Source organism: Poromitra crassiceps, assembly GCF_964638095.1.
Source record: "Poromitra crassiceps genome assembly, chromosome: 1".
NCBI classification, from domain to species: domain Eukaryota; kingdom Metazoa; phylum Chordata; class Actinopteri; order Beryciformes; family Melamphaidae; genus Poromitra; species Poromitra crassiceps.
Genome location: NC_139623.1, coordinates 98,499,544 through 98,521,726, shown reverse-complemented (window position 1 = coordinate 98,521,726; position 22,183 = coordinate 98,499,544). Strand labels below are relative to the sequence as shown.

The 22,183-nt window shown below is 42.5% G+C and overlaps 2 protein-coding genes across 2 annotated transcripts in view; both read right to left on the bottom strand.

The window, feature by feature from the left end:
* Positions 1–1,012: 1,012 nt before the first annotated feature.
* On the bottom strand, positions 1,013–8,858 carry bola1 (bolA family member 1). Its single transcript, XM_083638280.1, has 3 exons — positions 8,831–8,858; positions 3,171–3,532; positions 1,013–1,441 (listed from the first exon to the last, which is right to left on the bottom strand). The coding sequence occupies exons 1-3, from the start codon at positions 8,853–8,855 to the stop codon at positions 1,304–1,306; spliced, it is 525 nt and encodes a 174-aa protein (XP_083494406.1). The 5' UTR covers positions 8,856–8,858; the 3' UTR covers positions 1,013–1,303.
* A 5,375-nt stretch (positions 8,859–14,233) lies between these two features.
* sv2a (synaptic vesicle glycoprotein 2A) overlaps positions 14,234–22,183 on the bottom strand; it is a gene marked incomplete at both ends in the record, with an annotated part of 49,973 nt that continues 42,023 nt past the window's right edge. The window contains 3 exons of the mRNA XM_083649495.1: positions 14,234–14,417; positions 16,629–16,788; positions 17,727–17,933. Of these exons, the coding sequence (XP_083505621.1) occupies positions 14,234–14,417; positions 16,629–16,788; positions 17,727–17,933 (551 nt within the window). The remainder of the gene's footprint in view (positions 14,418–16,628; positions 16,789–17,726; positions 17,934–22,183) is intronic.

The following is a 22,183-nucleotide window of genomic DNA, read 5'->3' as shown; positions in this document are numbered from 1 at the left end:
ACAAGATTTCACAAATGAGATCTCAGACTTTACCTGGCAGTCAGCGATAGGGATGATTCACTCAACATCCATTTGCATCCGACATGGATTATTGCAATTCAAAGTGTTACACAGACTTCATTTATCGAAAAGTAGGCTTGCCAGGATGTACCCCGGCTTTGACCCGACATGTTCTAGGTGTAAACGGGCCCCAGCGACTCTATATCACATGTTCTGGTCGTGCTCGTCTCTGGTTCCTTTTTGGTCCTCCATCTTTGAAATATTTTCTTACATCTGCGGGAAGGTCATTCATCCAGACCCTGCCATTGGCATTTTTGGAGTAGCACCTGATGGAGTTACAGTCTCTGGGGCTCAAGCCGAGGCTTTGGCTTTTTCATCGCTTCTGGCCCGACGACTAATTTTAATGAGCTGGAAATCAGCTGCCCCTCCATCTCATGCATGTTGGGTCAGAGATGTTATGGCACACCTTAAATTGGAGAAACTGAAATACACTATACGTGGTTCGACTCAGAAATATCTTAGAGTGTGGGGTCCGTTTCTAGATTACTTTGATAAAAATTACCTCACTCCTCCCAATACTGCCTAACTGACTTTCAGAGATTCAAGTGTTGGCTTTTGCCACGAGTGATTGCCAGAACATATATCCTCAGCACTTAGCGTATCCCCTGCAAAGTGTATTGTAATTGTTTGTAGCATTTATTTATTTTCATTATTATTATTTTTGAGTCTTGGGTGTCTGTGTCTCTTGTATTATTATGTTCTGTCCTATTTTGGTGCTACATGTCTTGCTTTTTCTTATGTCTCTGTTTATATGTAGTATGTTTGAAATGAAAAACTCAATAAACAAATTTGAATAATTAGTGTTTTGCTTGCACCGGTGTTTACCCTGCCTTTTCGACACAAAATGGCCCCCGTGAGAAGGGTCTATCGCTGTGACCGCTGCGCTGCATACTATTAAAATTATTGTGAATCTTAAATAAGATGAATTAAACTTTAAAACATGAATGTCAGACATTTATTTACAAATGATCAAGAAAACTGTATTTTCATTCACCTCAAAGAATGATCAAGATGACGTTTCACTCTCACTTTTGCCCTGCCATGTTGACATTAGACAAAAAGATCACACACACACACACACTTCCAAGTCACCTTGGCCAGAAATAACATTGACAGTCGTCATAAAGTTAATGAGCTTCACTGAATCAACCTATCTCTTTGACTGGCTAAGTAGGAGCCATATGAAGTAATATCACATTAGCCAGTGGACTTTCATTGTTTCCTCAATTACCAGTCCAACAACTCACTCTCGCCCAGCCTTCAGTTTCTCCTCCACTGTGTGATCTCCCCTGGAGCCTCCCATGCAGGCTGGACTCTTGGCCAAGGTGGGGTTGCTCCCCCACTGCTGGGGAGTCTTTGCCTGGATAGCCAGTGCATGCAGGGATCGCGGAACCGCCCGGGCCACCCGGGCCGCGGCCCGGGTACTTTTCAGTTCCCAAAAAAAAAAAAAAAAAAAAAAAAAAACTTTTTTTTTTTTTTTTTTTTAGATTTTTTTTAGATTTTTTTTTTTTTTTTTACAATTAAACCTCATTTACTTATTACACTCGACTGGTTGTTTTTCAGATGTGATGTGAATCTAAAGTGAACTAAACAAGTCAGATCCACTATAAATGTTTTTCAGTAGATGCTGTGATGTAGCCACAAGAAAGGTGCAATATTAATGTTTTTCAGGAGATGGCGATGTTGCTAGCTATAGGTTCTAAACAAGAAATGTGGTTCAAATGTTTACAGTAGTTTTCCTTTCTTGCTGCACTACAATGTTACAATGCTGTGAGACAGGCCCGGCGTTGGAGGGGGGCCTGACCGGGCCGGGCCCCCCCATTCCCTAAATTGGCCCCCCCATTCATTTTTTTTTTTTTTTTTTTGTGTGTGTGCTAAAAACGTTTTTCCGTTTTTCTGTTTTAAAGTTTAAAACGGAATCTGGCTGTCATTAGGCATTGATTAACTGAATGCTATTGCTAACTGTTACTTTGAACCTCCATTTGCAATGATTCTGGCTGGATATTAATTAACTATTGTAAATTTGTCACAATGAATGCAATTTGTGCACAATGTGTAAATACATTTAATATTAATTGTTTAGGCCTATTTGTAAAGTCACAACACATTAGAGATGTGTGTAGTTCCTCATAGATTTAGCCTCTTCCTTTTGCTCTCAAATGCACCAGTTTGACGAATTTTACTTTAAAATGTACAAAATCTTCTTCCGGGGGAGAATCCCCCCGGACCCCCCTTGGCCCCCCCAAGCTAGGGGCAGGCCCCCTCTGTAATTTGGTTCTGGTGTGAGACGGAGCTAAACACAAAAGATGCAATATTAATAGTTTTTCATGAGATACTCAGTATTTAATATTAATACTAATAATAGAAAAGGAGAAGATACTGAATAATGACATCACAACAGTATAATCCTAATGTTAATTTAAAATTAAATATTCTTCTAAATATGGATAAAAGTCCAAAAAACATAAAATTTTCTTCGGCGCTGCCGAGATTCCATTCCTTACAGCACCCCCTACTTAATAATAGTTCCAGCGCGGCTGCAAAAATATGGTGGTGCATTGTGTCAAGTGTACTGGCTCGGGGAACGGTCCGGCCCCCGGTCCCTTAGGTTTCTGACAATGTGGCCCCCTGAACAATTTAGTTGAATAGCCCTGCTGTAAAACCCAGTCGCCCTCATATTCTGGTTTATTTCAAGAAAAACATTTTGGCTAGTTGAAATTAATTGGCTCGTAACTTTAAAATCTAGCAGCCATATTGGCTGGTGATAAAAAAAAGTTGAATCTCAAACCCTGCAGTGAGAGCAGGTGGTGACATAGGAGTGAGTGAGAAAAGGAGCAAATATATGATTGTTAAGACTGAATACTGACATCACAACCATCTAATCCTAATGTTAATTTAAAATGAGATATTCCTATATGAATCTGGCTTCAAACAACCAAAATCTTTATATGATGATAATAATAATAATCAATGATGGTGGTTCACAGAAGTGTGTGTGTGTGTGGGGGGGGGGGGGGGGCACGCCCCCCCGACGGGGGGACACGCCCCCCCGACATGCCCCCCGGCCCCCCCAAGTTCAGATGCGTTCCGCTATCCCTGAGTGCATGCACACAGGTACTCAACTCCTCACGCAAAGCCTCGTTGATCAGGCGGTGGCGCTTTATCAACGAGAGGCCCTCGAACTGCGGGCTGACAACCAGGACCCGGAAGTGAGATTCGGAGCCGGGGGGCACGGCATGCATGTGGCTTTCATTGTGGACCTCCAAGTGTTCTGGCTTGAGTGAATCGGTCAGTTTGGTTCTGATAGCACTCTCAACGGGCCGGCTGCGGTCCAGATCCATGTGCGGTCTGAAGTGGGCCAGAGGCCGGCTGAAGGCAAGAGTGGTGGAGATGGGCCGAGCACAGCGCACAACACTGGGCAGCATCAGACGTTGTGGCAGGACACTACTGACAGGAAAGTCTGAGTGATGTGCTGTGAAACAAATTTTGAGAAATATTCAATAATCTCAGAGCAATTGTGATGTCATCAGTCAGTGATGTCACAAACACACTTGACACAGCCCTATACACAAAAGTCCAACACACAATAGAGTGAGTGAACGGCCACTGCACTAGTAATAGTAAAAACATAAAAATTATGAATTAAGACTAATACAGTGGCAAAAAAAACTGTTAAACAAATAAAAAGAAGGGGCTCATTAGCTGGCTGACAAAGCAAAAAAAACATTCATTTGTTTAAGTTAGCTTTTCAAGCGACAACTCATAGTGCATAAAGTAGGGATGCACCGATACGAAAATTTTGGCCGATACCGATAACCGATATTAACATTGCTGTTATGGCCGATAACCGATATTTACCGATGTCGATATGATCTGTATAAAAACACATGTCTATGATGATAATCTAATTTTGTACATACTGAAAAACATATATAATCACTATGAATTTGAAAAAGTATTTCTTTATTTCCATTTGGAAACCCCATAAATTATAGATTTACCGCATTGTTTCCTTTTAATGTGAACATTTTGGCCGATACCGATAACCGATATTAACACGCTCACTGCCATTGACGAGTTATCTCGGCTTACAGAATCCGACGGTTCACTGCCAAGGACGAGTTATCTCGGCTTAAATTTTTTTTTTTTTTTTTTGACGGTGGGACGTGGATCAACGCTCCCCACGTCTCCTATAAAAATATTGGAGTCAGCGAACGTGTACAACCCATTCCACGGACCCACTAAGTGGCGACAGTGCTCTCCACACTAGGAAACGCAGAGCCAAAACTGTAGGGTAACGCGCGAGGAAACCATTCTCTACTGTAAAATGGATTGGCGAAAACGCTTTCATCGCGCATTATCGCGCTGGGAGCTGGCAGTGGGGGATTCCAAAAATAGACTGGGTGGAAAACACTTTGAAACACGCAGCATAAAGCCTAGAATCGCACAAAGCTTCATCAAAGCTCTCAAACCCAAGAAACAAGTGAGCCCTATCCACACTCGCTGCCAGGGAGGGAGGCTGCTCAAACTCGCAGCAGCAGCAGCAGCAGCAGAACACTCGCTTGTGACAAACGCTGCGGAGGAGAACGCCCACGGAGGGAGGAGTTGGAAGCAGAGGGGGGTTTCCTGCTGTTATGGAGGAAATTACTGTTCAAAACTATTGTTTAGATGTCTGACGTCTTACTGATGCCAAAAATGAATGGTTAAAGTGACTGTTCTATCGAATTTCACAAAAAGCCGTTTATCTCAGAATAAATTTCCAGACGCTGAAACCATGCTGTATTCAACTGCTAATGCTTACATAACTACTAACTCTACAAACTAACTCTTTTAGACAGAGAAAGCACACATTCTATTAGTTCTTTTGAGATATTGTGTGTTCACAAAATCTTAGCAGAAAAGAATCCTCGGGTCTTGAAAGATGAGCCAGAATCCTCAAAAAAACCCTCTGGCAGAACCTACCTACAGTAAAAAAAAAAAGGCTGGCAGTGAATGTGTTAACATTGCAACATCGGACCGATGTCAATATTTAAAAAAATTACTAACATCGGACCGATACCGATAAGATTGCTGATATATCGTGCATCCCTCGCATAAAGTGGTGAGGGAATACACTAGGGCTAAAAAAACAAGCGCGAATTCGCATTAGCTGCCGCCAGATATGCGACGTCAGTCAAGTGACGTCATCCACTCCATTGTGATGTGATGTCATCCACACCATTGAGAAATTTCCCCCTCCAAGTGTGGTGAACTTTTTGTGTTGGTAACAGAACTTAAAGAGCGTGGTGCAGGTTAAAAAAAATTAATTTATAGTTAAGACTGTTATGAAAATACCCCCAAAAAACAAAAACAAAATTAAAACATGCCCCCAGGGCAGAAATATGGAGAAAAAGGTGGCATTATAGCACATGCAAAAAAAAAAGCCATCTACCATCTGGGCAGATAACACCTGTAATGTCACTCGGGCTACTGTACTTACTGTAATAATAATAATATACAGTCACAGTCATGTGTAGGCTACAGCATGCCAAAAACACCCAGAATCAGCGTTGGCAGACGTACGATAATTATCGTGTTTGTAATTTACCACCAAAACCAATAGCATTTTGACCCTCTGGTACGATAATATAACACTGCCCAGAAGGCATTTCGGCATTGACGGGAAAAAGAAGACTGAGTCAGTTGCCTTTGGTGGTGGAGCCGAGTTTTCTTGTACTTTCTGTTTAGTTTGGGCTCTCTATCAATGGTTAATATGGCACTTTATGAAGTTTTTAAAGGGCCCATATTTTGCTAATATAATGTATTATTATTTTATTGTTGGCCTCCACTAGAATAGCTTATTGCATCATTCATAGTTCAAAATAGAACGACCGCAACGCGGACTTATGCCTCCGCCATTAGTTCATTCTTGAGTCCAAATCACCATTTGAGGCAAATTGGAAGAAATTCCGTCAAGGCGCTCCTGAGATGTTGCGTTACAGAGCTTGGAAATTGGGTGTGTGAGGTCACAGTGACCTTGAACTTTGACCACCAAAATGTAATCAGTTCATCCTTGAGTCCAAGTGGACGTTTCAGGCAAATTCGAAGAAATTCCATCAAGATATTCCTGAGATATCGCGTTAACAAGCTTGAAAATGGCATTCGAGAGGTCAGTGACCTTGACCTTTGACCTTTGATAACCAAAAATGCAATCAGTTCATCCTTGCGTCCAAGTCGATGTTTGAGCCAAATCAGAAGAAATTCTATCAAGCCGTTCTTGAGATATTGCGTTAACGAACTTAGGAATGGCGTTTGTGAGGTCACAGTGACCTTGAAGTTTGACCACCAAAATGTAATCAGTTCATCCTTGAGGCCAAGTTAATGTTTGAGGCAAATTTGATGAAATTCCGTCAAGTTCCGTCAACATGTCCTGTTATATTTGTACTATGTTGTAAACGGAGTCCACAGCACAAGAATTTCACACGTGATACTTGTACCACGGAGTGACAATTTGAATCTTGAATCTTGAATCAAGGCATTCCTGAGATATGGCGTTAACAAGCTTGAAAATGGCGTTGGAGAGGTTACAGTGACCTTGACCTTTGATCACCAAAATGTTATCCGTTCATCCTTGTGCCCAAGTCCACGTTTGAGCCAAATTGGCAGAAATTCCATCAAGCCGTTCTTGAGATATCGCTTTAACAAACTTGGGAATGGCATTCGTGAGGTCACAGTGACCTTGACCTTTGACCAGTAAAATCTAATCAGTTCATCCTTGAGTGCAAGTCGATGTTTGCACAAATCCCGTACCATCTCGTACACGAGATTTCGTGGGGCGAGGGGGGGTTCATGGAGGTAACATTTAAACACTTTCACCTATTTATTTGAAGCTTAGCCCATGTTTAATATGACCATCCAAGATTGTAACAGCATATATATGATACAAAATTAAGAAATGCATAATATGGCCCCTTAGAAGGCCTACGCGCCGACACTGTTTGTTGCTGTGCTGCTGCCCTACCCAGACTACAGGTATTAAACCTTTGAAAGGACTTTTTTGTGTGCTGGCATTTTCTGCTGTGACTTGATATTATATGTCCCTTGCACCAAAGTTATTTATACATTTTTTGGAGGGTGCTCGCTGTTCACTTTTTTCATCAGTAGTCAAACGTAACTAGTTGGTTATAATATATATATTTTTTAGAAAAATATATATATATATATATATATATTCTACTTGGTGAGGTTCTCGATAAGCCCTTCCAGGGTTTCTTACCTCTCCAAGCACTGATATGTATTGTATTTTATTAATTTCCCCTCCAGGTGAAATACACTTGGCATGTATTGTCTTTACAGTGCAAAATCAATAAAATCTAAATCTAAATCTAGTTGACCCCAATATAACTAGTTGACCCCAATATGCAACCGGTAAAAAAAACAAGGCCTATTTGGAAATATAATTTTGGAGAGCACAGTGGAGCGACCAGCTCAGCTGATGTAACCCGCGGCCCGCCTGCAGAATGATCGACTCAGGCAGATAACTTTATCGTCAGAGACGGACGCAAGTGGCACTCGCGGAGCTCAGGAGGAGAGAAGTTTCAGCTCCAGAGGGAGGCAATTTAGCTGCAGAGTGGAGGGGGTGTACTGCAGCGAGCCGCCTCTCGAAGGACGGACAGATGCTGGGCGTACGGAGGTAGTGATCCGAGGGAACAGTTATTGTTTATTAAAATGGTCACAGGTGTTATTGCTAGATTAGAGGGTTTTTATGTGCACGTGCCAGATGCTTCACAAAAACCAGTCTAGAATCAGCTAAGTGTGGGGGAAAACAAAAAACAAAAGAGAATCCTAATTGCTAAATAAAAGTCCCACATATTAATGCAAAGTGGTGTCTGACCTGCACCATGCTCTTTAACATACCTATGTTTGGTTAATGTAGGCTAGCATAAAGTATCTTACAAGATTTTGAAATAAGTGTTTATTTTATCCAATACATACAATATAGTACAAGACAAGAACAGCCATCTTGTTCCAAGTGAAAACAACTCATAATTCAAAGCAGTAAAGGTCTGAGCTCCAGTTAGCCCCATTACATTCCCTTCGCTCATCGCCTATGGCTCTGGGACTTGGTCACATAAAGTTACCATCCATGGTGTGAGGCCATGTGTGTATTTTCATGATAGCCTGGCTCCAGAGTCTGGTAGCCTCCTCTTTTATTTTGTTTTGATTGATCTTGTTGTTGCTATTGTTGTTTAATTTCCACGTTTGTTTGTTTTTTTCTTCTTCTTCTTATCTTTCTTTTTTCTTTTGTCTCACATTGTCAATATTAACACAAAACTGAAAAAACTGAAAATAAAATATATAAAAAAAAATGTGTTTTAATTGACCTATATAGTAACACAAGACAATCTTTTCAGGCATCGCTCCTTTTCTTGCTCAGCTGTAAATAGCTTTTGTATTTTAGTATTGTAGTTGTATTTATTTTGTGTGCAGCCAATTCACCACACTGGATGTCCATGGTGGGTGAGTGTCGGCTTCGGAAAGGCAAGTGACAACGAACTGTGTCACTAGTTTTACTAAAGCTTCCTAGCTAAGGTTTAGCTAGCAGATTCTCTAGTTAGCATTAGCCTTTAGCTTCCCTGTTGACAATACTCAGCCTGTTTACTGCAGAAATGTCTGCAACGGAGTCTTCACGTCGTGCAGTTCTATACTGAATAACAGACCCGTTCATGTTTAATAGTAGCCTACACCTGAATAATAATTTGTAAAGCTAACGTTTTAAAAATTTACTCACCTTCACACAATTGGGACTGAACCATAGACTGTATATTAATACTGAACTGTCGAGAAGGGTCGAGCTCCGGCCGGAGGCTACTGCCTACACGAGCACGCCCTACAGAGTACGCCCCCTAAGTACAGAGCACGCCTACTATTCCTACGTCCACTTCAGCAGGCCCATCTTAAAAAAAGGAACAGATCAAACATAGGCTACATTTTCCTCTCACCTGTAGTGCTATTTATCCATCTAGATCGCTTTGTGAATAGCTTATGCAATATTTTATTTCTTTATTATGCAACATTTTCTTGTTTGGGAAGGAGCGCTTTGGACTGTTTGTTTGAGGTGGTCTTTGGAAAGAGGGATTCGCCTATGGGCGTGCTCTGTACTGGCCCCGGCTGGAGCTGCTCGCGATGACGTACGTTACGCACAACCAGAGACAACGCACCATCCACCGGAAGTGCTCGCACACCAGTTGGGTTGTGTAGTTGTTTTTTTTGCCATTGTAGTTCTTGGTGGTACTTGACATCTTTACTCCACCTGGACAATCTTGCTTCAAAACTATTTTTTTAAAATTCTGATAATTAAATAAATGACAGACATGCACTTATTTTCATACTTTTGACACTTGTTTATTCTTCATGGTTCTTTGTTATCCATTGCAGTTCTAAAGGGTCAGTTGCACAACACAGTGCAAACCCCATCCAAAAAAAAAAATCAAGGAAAATATAAGAAAAATTCTCACACACCTTAAAACAGAACTGATGTAACATTTAGCCTAACTATGCTTCATAACCGGTATTTAACATTGATGTATTTACTTATATTCCATTCTCATTTACAAAATACACAAAAATCTGACAACATACAGTATTGTTCATTTACACTTCTTTTTTTTATAACTTTTTATATGGTTCCACAAACAGTTTCTATAAGCTACTTACAAACAACTACAGTTTCTACAGCACAGTACGATGACAAATGTGATAAATTCTTTGTTACGTTTAATTAATTAATGACAATGCAATCTTATTGACAAAAGCCTCAAGACCTAGGGTTGTTTTTTAGGTAGAACACAATGAATGTCAGCTGTTCAGTCCTGTTTCATTAAGCCAACAATCAGCATTTTGGTGGACAAGGCCAGTATATAATGTGCTCCAACTCCCAATAGCTATAAGGGAGAGAAAAAGAGACAAATACCCAAACACTTATTGCTTTGTTAACTTTTTGCACTCACGATTGACTGTTGCTCACGCAACAAGTTAATTATTACAAAAACCCTGTAACAGAAGCTAAGATATGTATCTACGAGAGACAATCTTGACTTGGACAGAGCCTGAACTGAGTCACTGAGATTAGACAGTTAGCTTAGCATTTTCACAGCATTCCATGTCCAACTATACAACAATTATCTTGACATCGTTGTTTATAATTTCATGGGTGATACAGGACGATGTACAGAGAAAGGACATGGAGTGACAGATTAGGAACATGCTGTACTGCTGAGGCTTTCATTTCATATTTGTACATTTCTCTTTGTTTATTTATGTGCTTTTGAGAGGAAATCAGGGCAAATTTGCTGTGTGACTTGCCGGCCATGTGCTTCCAAAGTCAATTCACAGAAACTGACTGCATTATATTTCCGAGGGGTTAAAGGGCACAGGGAGCTATCATATTAGTTACATTATAGTTAATTTTATTTACATATATTCATATCTATAACAGAGATTTGATGGTGTAATGTGTAAACTTAGGCCATACAAAATATTTGGCAATAATTAATGAGAGATGGTACTCATGGCACACTCATAGGAAATAGGTTATGTAAGATGTAGGGTTTGGAGTTAGACTAGAAATCGAGCCGCACGCTCATTTCTAGTGTGCCTCGCACAGCCTGCTGCGCATGCTCGCCCGGCCTCGCACAGCCTGCTGCGCATGCTCGCCCGGCCTCGCATGCTTTGCGTGCTCGCTGCCATGCCACCCTTCACCTTATCTCACTACTATAATAAGGTGAGGGGTGCCGCACGGCCCAGTGTGAGCATGTGCGAGACCTCAAGGGCGAACCAGCGAGGCACGGTACAGATGAGCGCTACCAGTTGAGCGGGCGAGTACGCAGAGCATGCGAGCTGTGTGCTGGAAATACCGCTACTGAAAATGAGCGCGCACGCTCTATTTCTATAGTACTTTATAGTAGTGAGATTGCTGTGTGACAGAGGGGGTGAGATGCGAGGGGCGGGGCATCTGGGTTGGACGGAAGCTCCTATGTTCACAACTGCATGTGTGTTCACAATCTGCGCATTTGGTGGCTTTTGGTCTACTCTTGCTAAACATTACACCTTGTTCCTCAAACCTCTAAGACTGCTTCAGGATGCGTCTTGAAGAACACTGGATGAAGAACACAAGGCATTCATCATTGTGCATGTACAGCAGCAGTGTGTACATTTAGTGCAGTGGCTCTGTCTATTCATAACATAATAGATATGGCTGCTATCCTACAAAATGGCAGTTTGGACAAAAACCTCTATTTTTCTGTCATCTTTGACATGTTGTAGATGGATGTTGATTGTTTTTTGTTTGTTTGTTTGTTTGTTCATTTGTTACCATGCAATCGTGAACATATTACTCTTGGCTAATTGTCTACGTTTGGGGAATGTGGCAATAATTTTCGATAACACACATAATAATCAGCCCTTGGCAGTGTTCTCTACCGTGGATCTCATGTGTCATATTGTTTATATCTAGCTACATTTGTATAATGGATCTAAAGTAAACATATGGCCACACTTATGCATGCCCAATTCACCCCAAATTCATATGTTCATTAGCAGAATAATCTTCAACTGCAATAATCCTCACTGGTCGGGGTGTGCTATGCCCCAAGGAAATAAACACCACAAATAAGGAAAACTATCAAATAGAACAACTCAACAGTATCCAGCTATTTCTATTTTGGGTGTAATGTTTTCCATAAACATTTGAATGTTGAAGTGGAGCTCTAATCTTTCAGACTTTCCTGATCATCGGCTCAATAAAGCAGTAACCGTGTCAGTCGTCAAAATGAGACAGCTACCCAACATCCAGAAACAAATTCGAATAGCCTGTGCCAAATGACTAAGAAGCACACTCAGATCAATATAAACATTCAATTTACACAAAAATGTTAAAGTTCATCTGTCATCTCTTACACAATTTGTGCCTCGACTAAAACCATGAAAAGTAAAAATGTGAAATTGATGTCAGTACATTGTTAGTTTTCTCTCTTTTGTGGAATAGAAGAGGATTTCCCCCCTTTTATTAGTTTGTTTTTCTTACACACATGTATGTATAATAATAATAATCTATATAATAATGTTGAAGTTGTCTGTGTATCTTTTATGCACGCCCACACCCCAGGTCGGATTGGGCAAAAAATGTGCATGGCGTTGTCTCGTGATCTTGGGAAGGTCATGAGCAGGTCATCAAGTCCTGGAACCACCTGGAAACCACCTGGAAACCATCTCATGCCCACACCCCAGGTCGGATTGGGCTGAAAATTTGCATGCCATTGTGTTATGATCCGGGGAAGGTCATGGGCAGGTCATCAAGTCCTGGAACCACCTGGAAAGTCCTGGAAACCACCTCACACCCACACCACAGGTCGGATTGGGCTGAAAATTTGGATGGCGTTGTGTTATGATCCGGGGAAGGGCATGGGCATGTTGTCAAGTCCTGGAACCACCTGGAAGGTCTTGGAAACCACCTTCCCAGGTCGGTTTGGGCTGAAAATTAGCATGGTGGTGGGTTATGATCCGGGGAAGGTCATGATCAAGTCATCAAGTCCTGGAACCGCCAGGAAAATCCTGGAAGCCACCTTACGCCCACACCCCAGGACAGATTGGGCTGCATATTTGCATGGTGTTGTGTTATGATCTGGGGAAGGTCATGGGCATGTTGTAAAATCCTGGAAACCACCTGAACCCCACCATCATTTCTGGCCAAACAAAAGGCACAGTTGTATTGCTTTGTGCCTATTTAACCCGGGCAACGCCGCGTACATTGCTAGTAGGAATATGTTCATATTTGTGGGGTGTGCTTTAAGAGTTGCTGTATTGTTGCTAGCAACAGCAGAATAAAGGCAGCACGCTGTCTTTTGTGGGTCAGAAATTCGAAAATATGGCTTAGTAACCGATAGGGAAATGCAAAACCTCAAAATGCTGTTTACATGTTGTACTCTCAATTTTCATACATTTACATACATACTTTGTGACATGCATAACACTCTCCAAAACACATTTTAAAAGAGAAAAACATACTATAAGTCTGGGAGGACGGGTACTAAAAAGGCATTTCTTACAAAGGGATATATGATTCAAAAAAGTTGATTGAACAGTGTGAGTTTCTGAACATTTTCGTCAAGTCAAGAAAATGTTAGACATTCACTCTGGCGAATGGCTGTGCTTTAAAATGTAAAATTTGGTGTGAACAAATCATGTTACGGTTTCATCTTTGCGATGAGATGGCAAACAGCACAAAATCTCAACATTGTCTGTCAAGGGAGACTTAAACATCGATTGATTTGAATGATCTCATGACTGTATAGAGGCGACCAGAAACAATGGTTTAAAGGGAAAAGTGCTGATCACTTTGTCACATTTAAACAATAATGAAAGCAAACCTGGAATGTTCTATTCTATAATCTATAAAATGGCAGTTAGTCTGTACACCAACACAAGACCTCAGGAGATGAAGTATCAGGACAGGTCTCGGTTAACAGAGAAAGCCAAGAGAGTGGAGTCTTGGTTTTACCCAGTAAACTCAAAAATGCTTCAAATCAAGGTGGAACATGTGGCATTTTTGATTTGTGTCCAACAATGGCAATGTACTGAAGACTTGAGAGGTGAGCTGAATTGCTCAGATGAGTGGAGGTGACTATAGAGAACTCTGAAGCGAATGGCTAGTGGTCATTTCTATGAGTCTATTAGCATGGCTCATTATCAAGAGCCCCCCCATCTCCTGATCTCCAACCCCAGGAGTATTATGTACTCATATTGGGGGAACTGCATCTAGATTTAATTTTATGTTGCTACTGTATTCCAGGGGCTGAAACAACACACACTCATTGAACACATCAAGTCTGCCTCAAATGGCACCAAATTTGAGCAAACATTGATAATTTGTCTCAAGGCGTATTCAGGCATTCTCAGGTGTTTAACAAACTCCACTCATCCTGATAGCATGAAGGTGTATCAATTAAACAATTGCTAATTCCAAACATCAGACAACCCACAATATTTACAGCTTTAGCGGACCAGTGCCGCACTTCTGTGAACAAACTTTGACTCTATATCTGTGTTATGGGGTTAGAGGGCAGGATCTGGAGGGCTCTTGAGCTGCTTGTTCACAGTGTGGCTAACTCTTCCGCCCCCTGGTGTCGGCGCCACACTATTGCAGCACCTGGCCCCGCGTCTCTGGTAGTTTGAGGGCCACGAAACTGCCGGCCGCCAGCGCCCCCGAGGCGAACATGATGGGCACGGCCTTGGTGATGCCAACGAAGGACGTGAAGATGCTGATGCCCAACACCGCCGCCAGCTTGCAGAGAGCGTTGAGGAAGCCGAACGCCGTGGTTCTGATGAGAGAGAGAGAGGGCGGTGAGAGAGAGAACAGAGTCAATTCTTTGTGTAACAAGTTGGAAAGAGGAAAAAAAGAGAAAATCATTACAATGGAACAATCTATCATTGATTTTGTAGTCCTGGAAGGGTGCTTTGCTTGTATGCAGATTGATTGTTACAGATTTTTTTGTCCAAGAAGATGCCTTTTTCAGGTATGTGTGCTCCCTTTTGAGGATTTTTTTTCAAAATGTGTGACAGACATATGAATTGACTAACCACGTACGGATAGCCGGACTTCCGTAACAGCCCAGCCAATCAGATTTCGCCACAGGATGTCTGATGGCAAAACCCAGAAATGCTGACTTGTGATTCAGACCCAGATCCGGTGCTGGAAGCGTGCTGACGTAAAACGTAGGATGTGAGACTACCCACACACTGTCTTCACTCACAAGGGATTTTATTTCAGGACACAACATTTTGGTCAAGTGGCCTTCATCAGGTATCTGAATAAATGTTACAGCAGAGCCAGAAATTGCAAGAGAAAACTATAACAGATGAATGGGGGCAGCTGTGGCTCACGAGGTAGAGCAGGTCGTCCACCAATCGGAAGGTTGGTGGTTCGATCCCCGGCTCCTCCAGTCCACATGTCAAAGTGTCCTTGAGCAAGACACTGAACCCCAAATTGCTCCCGATGGCTGTGCAGCAGGTGTGTGAATAGGTGAATGTAGGCACATTGTAAAGCGCTTCGGATAAAAGCGCTATATAAATGCAGTCCATTTACCATTTACCTATGATGCAATGAATGATAACCCACCTTTTGAAGAATATAACATTACAAAATAACAAATGGAGTGAAAGAGTTGTAATTAGTGCCTCCTGAGCAGATTTATTTTAACGTTCCATTTATTCTCATGATTTATCATGATTTATTCTTACATTTTTCCATTTTCCCCTTTCTCTCAAGTACCTCCTGTAGTACCTCCACATACCCCTAGGGGTACATGTACACATGTACCCAAGTTTGCAAAAGATCAGGAATCGAGTACCGCAGGGATGACATATTTTTGTAGGCCTACCCAGAAATCGCCACCATGCTGGTTCGTAGGTGGAAAAGTGAATGGGATTTTTGTATGGGGATTTCGGTTAAATGTATGAAATAAGATCTGTGGTTAACAAAAGTTTATGAAACAGCGAACTTTGTGATCAGCAAGATAATCTTTACAAATGAGGATAATATATATATATTTTTTTTTTACTTTTTCTGAAAATCGCATTAAAAACGCATTTACGCTTCAAAAGTCATAAAAGTGCTCCTCGTTTGTGAAGATTATCCTGCTGAACACAAACTTCACTGTTTCATAAACTTTTGTTAACCCCAGACCTTATTTCATGCATTTAACCAAAATCCCCATACTAAAATCTCATTGCCTTACCCCCCTACGGGGCTCATTCCTGCGGTACTCTTATTAGGATGGCCCAATCATCACCTAATCATCACCTAATGAAAAACTATCCAGGTGACAGGCTATGGCAATCAACAGGTTAATTAACAATCAAAAGGGATCATTAGCAACAGCCATGAATCTCTATAGCCTATTGAATAAACTTGTAAGTGTGGAAGTCTGCAGATTTTTACTTTGTCCTTCTCCACTTGGCACATACACAATTGTGCAAAGATGATCTTTTTAGAAAATGGAGGTATGTAAAAGCTAAAATATAATGTTTGAGATTAAATCACAGCGCTACAGGATGGTCTCAGAGAGCCTTCTTAATTTTCACAAGTTACCCAAAGTGGAGAATGTAGGGACTCTATATGGCCACAAGGTGGAGCTACATAATCAAATCTCTCAAAAGCGTCTCTCCTGATGGATGCAGAGGTGCAGCACAAAATATGTAGGCTATATTCCTGCTTTCATAAGACTCTTGAATTATTTTATAAATGCTATATTTTGTATCATACTTCATTTCAATCAACCTATCAAAACAGGGTTCAACACACAACACACATTGTTATTCAAGACAGGGTATTAGAGCACATACTGTTCCAGCCATGCGGTGGCATCAAGACAGCTCCATGCTTCACATCACAAACACACAGATAGTACCGTTTGGTCCATCCCCCCGAGCCAGCCAATCATCATGAGCCACCGCCTCTGATGTCACACGTATCCAACCCTGCTGACCCCGCCTCCCGGTGTCACAGAGATCCGGGTGTCTAAAATGCCTACCTCTTGTCAGATGGATAGAGCTCAACGGTCAGCACATCCAGGGCGTTCCAAGAGGCGATGCTGATGCCCCCGAACAGGCAGAGCAGAGCGATCATGGCTGACTCGCTGTTACCGAAGGACAGGAAGAAACAGCTGATGCAAGATATCACACTGGAGCCCGCTGGAGAGGGGGTTGGAAGAGAGGTGTGGACAAAGAGAGAGATATGAGGGACGGAGGCAAATCCTCTAGAACTCTGCAAAGTTATCCCAGAAAGTATTTAGAATTATAATAAAATTACACCGGATGCTAGAGTCCACCCAGAAACATGTAGCGTACATGTTCCCAGCAGGGTGATCTGGGCGAATTATTTATTGCCACCTAAATGAAACAATCAATGAATTCAAGTCATTCAGACCTATGACGCCCACGATATGTCATATACTGTCATAGCTCATAGGTCCATTGGCGCAACTGAGGGTTAAATGCCTAAGAACTTTTAAGCATTCACACTGGAGTAAAATCTGATTTGTTAGTTGAATCTCATATTTTAGGCTCACTGTTGTTCACTTGTTGTGAAATGTACAACTGACCAGATTGGATTTGTGTGTTCTAGCAGCACAGTTCTTTGACATGTTTTAATGCCACCCTCTGAATCAGGCAGCAGCAGCTGGCATAGTTCAATTTCTTTTTATTCTGGCTTCTATATGTTGGTAGTTTCTAGAGCTTGCTGATGACAGAGGAGGTTGAATTTTCATTCATCTGCATGTTTGTTGTTAGCTACAGTATGTCACTGTTTCTTTATGTCAATTACCACTCATGTTGCAGTATATGACATCAAACAAGCATTGTGCAGGGGGAAAAACACTGATCACAGTGGTCAAACTGAGTCCCATGTCCACAACTACGATTTCTCATTTACTTTCCCCATCCAGGTTTTCCCAGCTGGTCTCATATTAGAAGTGGCAAACTGTGTGGTCACAAACCTCTTCATTTGAACCTCCTGGTTGCCGCTCAACTCAAAGGACCCCAATGTGCAAACTTTCCTGTAAATAGTCAGAATTACCCTCATTTTCTCTCAATCAACATGGCACTAAATAATGTCCTTCTTTTGGCCTTACCTAGCATCCTCAGCCGTCCGATCTTGTCCATGAGCAACGCGGAGACTATGTTGCCGGGCAACACGGCCAATGTGCCCAGGAAGCTGACAAAGTAGACCATGTAGGCATTATTGTCATCGCTGACGTCACTCAGCAGGCAGCCCTCCTTGTTGTGCAGGAAGGTGCTGTTGATGAGCCGGCTGTTGATCAACCTGTACTTAAAGAGATCTGGGGAGAGAGAGGGAGGGAGAGAGAGAGAGAGAGAGACAGGGAGAGGGAGAGAAAGAGATGAGATGAGGGAGGTGGACAAAAACAGGAAAATGGATTGATTAGTGGAACTTGAGGTTGAGTGGATGGGTGCCTCAGAGTGTTGACAGGATGGAGAGAAAAGATGCTAATTGCACTGAGCTCAGTGGATTGGTGTTTTCTCTCTCTCTCTCTCTCTTACTAGAGAGTAATGACTGGGCTGCTATTAAAGCCACACTAGGCGATTTCACATACATACATTAGTGGCTCAGGCAACAAGCAGTAAGTGTTTTAAGACATTTGCAACGTCAATACCAAGAAATCATAAAAGTGCAAACAGCACGCAATGCTTTTAGACCAAAGGAAACCAAAGAGTAGCCTGATAAAACCATCCTGATCATGTGAATGCACATTCTGTTTTGTTCTACAGATCAGTCTGGACGCTCGGCTGTGCCCAGCGATTTATAGAAATAACAAAGTCAATGGGTTAACAACGTAACCGGCCAATCAGGTAAGCCGCTGGCAAAACAGTAATGGCGTCTCCTGAAACAACAAGCAGTAATGTTAAGTCAAGTCAAGTTACCGTAAGTCAAGTTTATTTGTATAGCCCTAATTCACAAGCATGTCTCAGAGTCTCTCACAGAGAATGTCTAGCTAAATCTAGCTGACACAACAATAACAATTACAGTAGTAATAATAACAACATACCAATCATATGATAGAGAGAGACAGAAAGAAAGGGAGAAAGGGGGAGGGAAATGTGGGGGAGGAGAGAGCAGGGAAATGGAGGGGGTGGGGAGGGAACAGGGGAGGGAGAGTGGTGGGGATGTAGGGGAGGAGAGAGCAGGGAAAGGGAAGAGGTGGGGAGGGAACGGGGAATGTGGGGGAGGAGAGAGCGGGAAAGGGAGGAGGTGGGGAGGGAGAACTAACTAGTCTAGCACACAAGGAATCTAGCTAATCTACAGCCTAGTCTGCCCTGTGCTACTCTACTCTAGTCTGATTTTAGCCTGAACACTATAACCCCCCAGTTCAGAGGATTCCAAAGTGGGAGGTGGGCCCCCCCAGGGGGGCTCAAACAGTTTGAGGGGAGGCTCAGTGAGTGAAATATTTTTGCTTTCAGTAATAGTTAACGTTAGTTAGTAGAGTAAACACAGCTATAAGTGCAGTTACTGTATTGCAGAAATAGACTCAATAACAACAATTAAACAAGAACAAGAGTGTGCACCAGCAGAGTTTCTCAGCAGAAAAGACATTTTCACTTTTCTTCCCAGTGGATTTGGATTGGATCTGGCGATGCTAATTGGCTGAAGGTGTTGTCTGTCAAGGTAAGTACTCCCGCCCACTGAAATTGATGTGAGCGGCTGGAAGTCCAGACTGATACATAAGCCGTTTTCACACATGCGCTTTTTACCGCTAAATGACTGGAAAGCGGTCTAATGCCTTCATGTGTGAAAGTTGTTTTCCGGTATAAGCGTTCCCCCGTCATCGCGGACATTTCACCAGTTTCGAGGTTGTCAGAGGAGCGGTATGCCGCGATAAGGGACACAAGTGTGAAACGGGTCCAGTCATTTCCCTGTATCAGTGGGCGTTGTCTCAGGTGGTGGTTTTCGCCACCGGGTGATCTTGCGTGTTAGTGCGGGTCGGACCAGACTCAGCAGGTAGTCGAACGTACACCGGGACATGCGAAAACGACGCTTCCATTCCACGTCGTCAAAATTGTTCAGACCATCTTCCCAAAATAAATTCCCTCCTGGTCTCTCTCGCTTCCAGACGGCTCTAGTCTCACGCAGCAGCGCAGAGGTACTTAACACTGTCATAATCTGTCCCCGGTTTAGTCTATCTTCATATTCTGCACGATGTTTAGCGAAGAAGACTGCGAACATGAATCTGTTTCTGTTCGCACGTATATCCCTTTCCATCTTCGCCTTAATTTGTCTGCGTCGCTGTCTATGTTTGAGGAAAAAGCGCGTCAGCAATATTATCAAAAGAGTGGACGCCGGCTCCATGTTTGTTTGTTTTTTCTGACTGCCTTGCAGCACAGTTTATGAATGAATGAATGAATGAATTTTATTTTGGATAATGCAGACATTTACAGTATATCCAAGGGATAACATGAAAAGTGTGTACACTTATTTCCATCATGGTCCCTGCTTCTTCCTACTTTGCTTTTCAAATTGGGCAATTTCAGATCTGCTACACTGGCTCTTGTGTTCCGGCTATGGATGTCCCGGACATATTGGAAGTACTTGTTGAAGTAATTGGGGCAACGGTCATGTAATATTTTATAAACCATGACAAGTTTCAGCTGTTGGACTCTGTTTTCAACTGGGTGCCAATTCAACTCTTTGAAGTGACTTTATACGTCATGACCCCAGGCCACTCTCCTCCGCCCCCCGCCCGCTCCGCAGTGTCGCCCCGCCCCCCAACATACAGGCTATTTGACGACTATATTCACACATGCGAGCGCTCAGGTGTGAAGGGAAATTCCGGGAAATGGCCGATATTGATTTACAGGTAATTTTCCTGTACGCATGTGTGAAAACGGCTATAGAGTGAAACAGGATGTGATGTCACGTTATCAGGATGGTTTTAACTGGGCTAACCAAAGAGACCAGAGAGTAAGAGATTGAGGGCCCTATCTTCCGACAGGCGCTATCCCCTAATAGCACTTGCGCACCTGTTTGTGCGTGCCTTAAGGCACGGAAGATAGCATTCCGCCTTGCGCCGTCTGCCAGGTGTTCTGCCGAGTTTCGCTCCCCCACCCAGCAGCAAAAAAAAGCATCCCCACCTCACGGGAGCATACTTGTAATGATTTATACAGAAATGTAACTGTTTAAAAGTGATATAATTGTCTGGTAGACGTGACGTCCCTAATTTCTAAGTTAAAACAGCCCCGAAATATGTTGGGGATGCAATTCTCGGCGGGGTGCGCAAACGTTCACGGCTTCACGCCACGTGTCGCAAGCGCAAATTAGAGCCGTGCCAAAATCATCTGCGCCCCACAATGCCTGCGCAAACTGGATCTGGGCGGTCTTAACTACCAGAATTATTCACAGGTGTGGCCAGGCAATGCTGGGCATTACGTCAATCAAAACCAATCAGATTCCCGTCTCGCAATGGCTGTTTGCTGTAATTATCTCCATGCGTAATAGAGTGTACTCACTCGTGCCAGGACAGAGAGAGCTTATTGACAGATCGTCTGTGGTGCCAACGACCCTCCGGGTTATGATGGTAAATAGCCTATGTCCATTGTCCAACAAGTTTTCTCAATTAATTTCCCTCTTTGCGATGTGATAAAAGTTTCTCAGTGAGTTATAGTTGATTGCCTCACTGAATTATCTGCTAATACCCAATTTTAGCAGCATCATTTGATGTCCTGGCATGGCAAGGCTGTGCGTAATGACATATCCAAAAGGGATTTTACTTGCACTGCGCTGCGCTGCATGGAGATTATGGTGCGCAACCCAGCGCAGAGAGGTATTTGCGTGTAAGAGGTCCTTTTCAAAGCTCTTAGCGCAAAGTAATTGCTGACGATAGCATAATGCCATCTATCACCACATTTTAGCGCTGAAACGCCTGCTTTGGCTTGTGGCAGCCAATGCCCAGTACAATTATCACAGGCATGCGCTTGTGTCCGCCCACAATTTGCATTGCGCACGGCGTTAAACGAGCGCAAACGCTAAATTAGCGCTTTTGGGAAGATAGAGCCCTGAATGTTTGTGAATCCAGATCAGTCTGGACGGAGCGCCGCTAACTGCTGTTTAAGAGACAGTTTTGTATTTTGCAAGTTTTGATTCTGACATCAGAATTTCACTTGGCCAAATCTGGCAAATAAGGGGATGGGCCGTTCTTCTCTAATGAAGACCTTTGTGATTTAGGCTGATGAGACAGGTGAATTATTCCATCAAAATATTGCCTATTAATGCAGCTTTATAGCTCAATATAATCTGCCAGGTTGCTCTCAAGTTCAATAAAAGGGGAATACTATAATCTCAATGACTGCAATCTTGCTGGAATAACACATCAGCAAATACACCACAAATGCAAAAGAACAGTAACTTTAAACCTGTCTCAGTCTAAGTTTACTTACATACAGACTTCCATGTTGCCTCACATTCCACCTGGGTTTGTTCCCATCATGCTTCAATGTGATATGGTGCACTATGGCAACTATCATACAGCCTTAAGTTCTGAGTCTGAAGCCCATAATAATATGCAAACATGTTTCTAAT